Source organism: Chaetura pelagica, unplaced genomic scaffold (assembly GCF_000747805.2).
Source record: "Chaetura pelagica isolate M959 unplaced genomic scaffold, ChaPel_1.0 scaffold92, whole genome shotgun sequence".
Classification (NCBI taxonomy): Eukaryota; Metazoa; Chordata; class Aves; order Apodiformes; family Apodidae; genus Chaetura; species Chaetura pelagica.
The window spans coordinates 286,352-293,667 of record NW_009952404.1 but is presented as its reverse complement, the minus strand read 5'-3'; the positions used below and the strand labels follow the sequence as shown (position 1 = coordinate 293,667).

Here is a 7,316-nt window from a genome sequence, read left to right as displayed (position 1 = left end):
CCTTTCAGCGTGGCTATTGTACACAATGAATTTGAGGAGTTTTAACGTTTTAGGGAAAAAATCTTTTAACTTGTCTGTCTGTAAAAAAAAAAAAAAGGTAGAATGCTTCAAACTTAGACTGTCTCCCTCCCCTATTCCTGTATTATGACAGTACTGCTCCCTGCACCCACCAATACTGAAGAGTCAAAAGGGGAAACGTTCTTGTTTATTATTTAATGGCTGCAGATTACCCTCTTGTATCTCTGCTCGACTGAACTGCTGTGGTTTTGTACTTCATGCCTTCTGCAACCACTTCACTTACAGCAAAAATACAAATAATATCTATGATATGAGTCCTGGGTGCCTTCAAATGGACAATTTGCATTTCTGATTTAAAGGAAGAAATACACAGCTGTGACACCTCTTGTTTTCAGAACACAACACCACAGGGAAAGCAAGCAATAAGGCAAAGTTGCATTTGGCCTTAATAAGCAATTGATTGCGAAAACCAGAGGAAATTCTGACAATTAAATTGTTTTTTAATGGCAACTAAGCATGCTCACAGGAGGAGGTAGTGAGCTTTGCCAGTACAGGTTGTCGGCATAGTGAAGTACCAAGGAAATGTGAAAATGTCCAAAAAAATAAACTGGACAGTGTGGCCATAACTGCTTTTTCTGATGATTAATTCTGTTGAGCTTTTTTTCCTCATGCATACCAGGTGTTAGATTTCACTCCTTGTAGGAAAGGACAAATTTCGACTGATGTTCATGAGACAAGATAAGCCCATAAATACATATGAAACACTGTACTCAGAATTACAAGGATTTAAACATGTTGTTTCTTAATAGGAATATAGGAGTCAGCTTTCTAATACACTGCACAGTAGAGTGTGAGAACAGAAGGGAAAAAACCTATAACCAAAAATTGTTGACCAAAATTTTGAAATGCATTGCAGCCAGAACAAAATGTTCCCAGTGTGACTAGACAAGGCAGCCTGTACCTCAGTGTAGCAAATTCTAAACAGATATATAGAAAATGTTGTAGGATGGCAGAGCACTATGCTGAAAACTTCCAGGAATAGATCTGACTGGCCTTTTCAGGCCTTGCACAGTGATCAATGGTAGATATTTAACTGGAAACCACCAAAGAATGCCTCCAAAAACCAGTATTGATGACAATTCCGCAAGGGGTTCTTTTTTTTCTGCCTGACTGCTTTGCTCAGGCCCTAGCACAGTGGGATCAAGCAATGTTGTAAGTGTCAGCTTGTTCAGTGAAAGAAGCTGAATTTAGTTTTGGTTGCCTAGCCTAAAAACAAGGTTATAAATATTTATATTGCCAGGACACTGGGTGTCTCTCAGGCCAAGATGTTAATTCTGAAAGATTGTTTTCTCTCAAGGGTGTTTTAACACTTGGAAAATATTGGGGGGAATGGGATAATTTAAAGTTATTTAAAAGAGAGGAACCCTTGTTTATTTGGTCTTGTATTTTCTACATGGTAATACTAAGGTCTTCTCCCAGAAATAACCATGACTCATTTTGTGTGTGTGTATGTGTGCAGGCACAATTCTTTCAGGAGGCACTTGCCAAGGCAAATGCAAGTGTCCAGTGTTGATTTTAACATGGGGACAGATCCGATTTTGCAAAGGGGAGAAACGACAACCAGCATTGGGAGAATAAAACCAGAACTCTACAAGCAGAAGTCTGTGGATTCAGATGGGCAAAAAGAAGATGTGAAAACATGCGGAAAACTTAACTTCACTCTCCGGTATGATTATGAGAATGAACTTCTGGCTGTCACAATTGTCAAAGCCTTAGATCTGCCTGCTAAAGACTTCACAGGAACATCTGACCCCTACGTTAAAATCTATCTGCTTCCAGATAGGAAAAAGAAGTTTCAGACACGAGTTCACAGAAAGACATTAAATCCTGTCTTTGATGAAACATTTCAGTTCCCTGTAGCCTATGATCAACTCAGCAACAGGAAATTGCATTTCAGTGTTTATGATTTTGACAGATTTTCTAGGCATGACATGATTGGGGAAGTTATTCTTGATAACCTTTTTGAAGTCACAGATCTCTCCAGGGAAGCCAATGTATGGAAAGACATCCACTGTGCCACCACAGTAAGTAATGTGTTCCAAAAGCATTAATGTGATATTTTCATTTCTCTTCTGTAGTTTGTGGCAGAGCATCCTGTTTATCAGTAGAGTCTGGAAGAAAAAAAAAAATAAATGTTGCCAATATTTCAGTATTTTCCTTTGAGCACTGAGAATAAGATGCCTAGGAAACTACAAAAATATTCTAGGGACACACTATCTCCCTTATGGCTCGCTGTGCAAACATAAATTAGATTTATAAATTAAATCGTTCATCACAAAAATCACTGCCAACAAGAGCGATTAATATTTTGCTGTTAGCAAAATACCCGGTCCTTCAAAATTACCATCTATTAAGGAACAGGGCCCATCCTCCCCTTGTTAGCAGATTTTTGTAGGTTGGAAATCTTGTGAAGGAAGAGAGAGAGACTAAAAATACTTGCATGTTCTTTGGTGGCTGCCCTGTGCTTAGGGTCCCCAGTAGATGAACTTGTGTTGCTGCTGGTTGCTGGCAAAATTCAAAAAGTGCAAGCAAGTGGAGTTAGGAAATAGAAATAATTTGTTTATAGTTGCAAAAAAGAAAAGGAAGCCTGTGCATGGGTGATGGGATGCATGACTGGCTACCAGCAGGAAAACCACGAGTCTTTAAATATTTTCTTTATTAACCTTGAATTCCAAACTTATCTTTCCTGTTTGGAATTTGAGGGAGTGTTGGGTTTTTGTTTGGTTGCTTGTTTTGGTTTTTTTTAACACCTGTACTATTTATATAGAATTTTCCCCATCCCTTGCTCTGTGGAGATACCAGAGCAGTCTGAGTCATCCCTCAGTTTGAGTTTGGGCTGGACTTCCACAGCAGGGATGAAGAGAGGACAGAGCAGTACTAGACACTGCTTCAGTGACAGAAGATTCATTCCATCCCTTCAGTCAAACCAGAGACTTACCATGCCTCTTTTACCAAATGTTTTCATGCTGTTCAGACCTGCAAGACAAGGAGAAATCTATGTCCACATGACTAGGAGAACAAAGATGACTGGTATTTCCTCACCAGTTTGAGCATAAGCAATATGTTTCCCAAGGAAGGAGAAATATTAGAGAGTGGGGCATAGCAGACAGTTTTTCAGTGTAAATTAACAAAAAAAAAAGTGCTATTTATTTTAACTGCTAAATTGGTCTGAACAGCCTCTGACACACCTCCAGAAGGCCACATCTGCATATGCTTCGTTTGATCCAGCTAGGATTTCAGGTAAATTTAAGAACTGTGTTCTCAAATTTAGAATTGAATCTTTGTTTAGGTCTCGGAATAATAGTCCAGTAACAATTTTTTAAATTTATTCTAGCTTTGATATCATCTTTAATAATTATTTAAATGCTCACTAATCCTTTGCACCAGTTATATATGTGAGAATTTTAGAATCCCTGGACTGTTCATCATGGGTTTTAAAGAGATTGAAGTGTCTACCAAATTATGCAGTTGGGAGAGATACTAATATGTATCTGGATGAAAACAGTTGCTAATCTTGGCGCTGCATTCTAGTTCAAGTTTCATCCTCACTATGGGTTAGTACATGCAGTTACAGTGCTTAATTCACTCTGCTGGTGTTTTCTGATGTATCAAGCTTAAGACAAAGCATGAAGTTTTTTGATTTCAGCCTTACAGTCATAGCTCAGTTTTCCATGTGTGTGAGAAAGTTATCTCCACTTAAACCATTAACAATAAACACATAAAGTTGAGGTGTCTTCTAGTATTGGGTGACCTCCTCAGCTTTCACAAACCTTTACACTATTCTCAGAAAATTACGTAAGAAACTACTTGAATTGACTTATACTGGCAAAATGAAACCCTCCTATAAGATGTCCTGTCTCTTTATGTGCAATGTATTGCCATGTGTTTTACTTCAGCTGTCTCATGTAGACTAAATGTGGTTAGTAATAAAGGTCTCTAGTTCTGCCACTTCAGAATAAGATGAAGGAGCCAATCCTGCACAGGACCGAACAGTGCATTAGATGTTAGTCAATGGGGAATTGTGGTCTTAAACAGCAGATTTAAAGTTTACCAGAGTCACAAACTAGCAGTTAAGTAGCTAGCTAATGCTTGCAAGAGTCAATTGGACTTGGATTAAGCTTTGAAAAGAAAGATCCAGCTGTTTCTACAATTACTGAAAAGTAACTGCTCCAGGCAAGCATGCCTTGGTTTTCATAAAGAAACTTTAAAAGGAACTGTCTGTCTCAGTGAGAAGGTCTTTCTGTACACAGTATAGTACAGGAAGCAAGATGCCATTCTGCAAAACTATTTCCCTCCTGCCGTTTCCTTCTTCACCTCTGCTTCATTTTGTTTTATGTTCTGTGAAGTTTTTTTGCCTTTTGTTCAGACTTGCTTTCTACACCCAGTGGTTTGCTGGATAATAAATGGTAGAGAAGGGTAGAAGTGACAGATGAAAACATTGGTCCACAACTTATAAAACACAGCAGAAGTAGCCTCCCATCAGTGCTGTCTTTTACATCTCTTCCATAGTAAAGAATTTACTATTCAGAAGGTAGAGTGAAGGTAAAAAAAATTCTTACTGCCTGCTTGGAAGGAACTTTGATGACACAAGGCTCTGCAGTCTCAGGGTTGAACATGTACAAGCCAAGATTCACCAAGGAAATTAACTGTAACATTTTAGCAGTGAAGGAAGTTACCACAAGAGATCTGGACATTCTCTGTGGTGCAAAGACTCTCAGTAATTAACAATTTTTTTAAATATTTGATTGCACATCCATAAAGAGTTTTCATTTGGTACAGGAAGGACAGAGTCTAGCCAAAATCAGACTGGATGATTGCACTGAGTCCATTGTAAAACAAATGACTGTTTGGGAATCTAACATTTAATTTTTTTTAATATATTTTTTTTCGTAATAGTAATTTGAAACTATTTTATACAAATGCAGGATTGGCCTCCCCACTTGCCCATTTTTATTCTTAGAATTTTCAACTGTTGATATTTATTCATCTTTTGTAGGTTGCAATTTGTTTCCTTAATTTTTCATTCATATCATTGTTTCTATGTTTTATGTTACATTGAAAACCTGCAGCTATTGTATAATATGTAGCATGTACCTGTTGTAAGTGCTAAAGCATCTTCATTTCTTAATGTTAAATTCTCAAGTTAAATTTGGTGTAAAATTGGTTGTGGAAAGGCAGTTTCCTAGATATCTGATGGTATCAATATCCCCAAAATTTCAATAAATAATCAGTCATTTACTTCTGTTTTATTAATTAACAAATTAAAAACTCAAGAGATAGCTTTGGACTACCTGTGAAGGTTGTTCAGTATATTGGAAGACTGTAATATTTAAGATACTTCAGGAAATGGATTCTTAGCATCAGAGACAAATAAATACTATCAAATAGATTGACCACATATCTAGCTTCTGTTCTTGCAAAGTGCTTGTGAGTTCTGCATACATTTCTGAGGTTTTGTTACTATCAAAATATACCCCATACTTAAAAAAAAGTAATTTATTGGAATCGCTATCAAGCAGGTAAGTGCAAATACTTAGTGCTGTAAAATTGTTTAGGCAAAAAACCAGTCTCTTGTTAGCTAACACTTTCTGGATGTAAAAATATATTAACTTCCTATTATACTTTTTAAAATGATTGATTGCTTTGGAAACCTGTGCCTCTAACGTCATTGCCTAAAAAAAATTGGCAACTGTCAGAAACATTTTCTTTCCAAAGGTATTCTATGAACTCTGTTAGTGTGACCAATTACAGGAAGCTATGCAATTGGAGCAAAATAATAAATAGGGCTCAGAATTGACATGAAAACCGTTTCCAGCACAGTAGTAGTCTTTTGGGGATGTTAGTCATGGAGCTGTCATACATTTGCAGCTTCTTGCATTATCTCATGTAGACAGATGGAACTTCAGTTTTCTAATACCAGGCATTTCAGTGCTGCAGTTTTCTCAGTTGTGAAATGGGACATAAAATAAGATTTTTTAAGGATGCAGACTTAATGTGATGCACATAATGTGAGATTGCTGTTCCTAAAGCGCATGGAATATAAGTGAATAGCATTGCTGGGAAAGACAGAAGTGCTTTGATACCTGTTTTTAATAATCAGGACAGTAGCATTTGTCTCAGTAGATCCATCTCGAAACACTTGCCTGAGTAGAATGTCACACAGGTAATCCTGATAGCTGTTGGCCTCTGTTAGGAAAAGATCTTCTGACTTCCTGATCAAACAAGAATGAAACCCACCTCTGCAGTTCCTCCAGAGCAATTGCAGACATTGTCTCTGCTTAGTTTTCTCCATATTTCACTATTTTGTAAGTGGACAAAAAATGTCACATCAGACTTTACTCTGACTAGGATGATAGTGGTATAGAGCTATCAGAGATTTGTCTCAGGGTAGTCCAACTTCGAGGTCACATTGTAAGGATTGTCTTCTTTAGTTTTTAGAGTAGCAGTATAAGAAAATGTTTTATCACCACCAGTGTAGAGGACTGTGCTCTACAGTTAGCCATCCTCCTCAGAATCAACTTAAACTATTGCTGTTTCTGGAAAAAGTTTTGACATAATGCTAGCACATGTGAAAAGAATAAAGGCTTGTCAGCACAGAAGCAATTTACCACCTGTATAATGGGAACAGCCCCTTTAAAGCCAAGAATAGCTGACACTTGTCATTTCTAATCAGGGCAGGTGATATAAAGGATTCATGTGATCACCTGCTGCTGAACAGATGAGAGAATGCTCTGAGTCAGTCTTCTCAGGAAACATTGAGGTTTTTCACTTAGGTTTGAGACTGCTTGAAGTCTAGGTGATAACTAGAAAAGATATTTGAGAAAGGATGAGTTTTCTGTCCAGTTACTGAAAGATTTCTATGGTTATTTCATGTTTTCATTTGAAATTACACATTTGAATATTCTGCTTTGCTAGAGGCAAAATGCTACTTTTCAGTCTGCCTCAAAAGTAAGAAATACTAGATGAATGAAGAGTATTATTTCTTCAAGGGAATTAATATTTGTGTCCAGTCAGGACGGTGGTAGCCATGCTAAGGTACATGGCTTGACTGAACTGATGTGCCCAAAGTGCTCTTCTAGTTCCTCAGTGCAAATAGTCTCTTTGCAGTAAATGCATTGCTGCTTTAGAAGAGCATCTTTATATGGAAAACCACACCCATTTTGGTTCTTTCATGTGCCAGTAGATGCCATAATTAGTTCACAGAAGTACCTCTGTTCTCAGCTGTTCTGAAGCAGGAA

At 37.4% G+C, this 7,316-nt stretch overlaps 1 protein-coding gene across 1 annotated transcript in view; it reads left to right on the top strand.

Moving 5' to 3' along the window:
• The window catches only part of SYT10 (synaptotagmin X), a 31,694-nt gene that overhangs the window by 14,219 nt on the left and 10,159 nt on the right, over nt 1-7,316 (top strand). Inside the window, exon 3 of the mRNA XM_010008206.1 lies at nt 1,538-2,102. Within this exon, the coding sequence (XP_010006508.1) occupies nt 1,538-2,102 (565 nt within the window). The remainder of the gene's footprint in view (nt 1-1,537; nt 2,103-7,316) is intronic.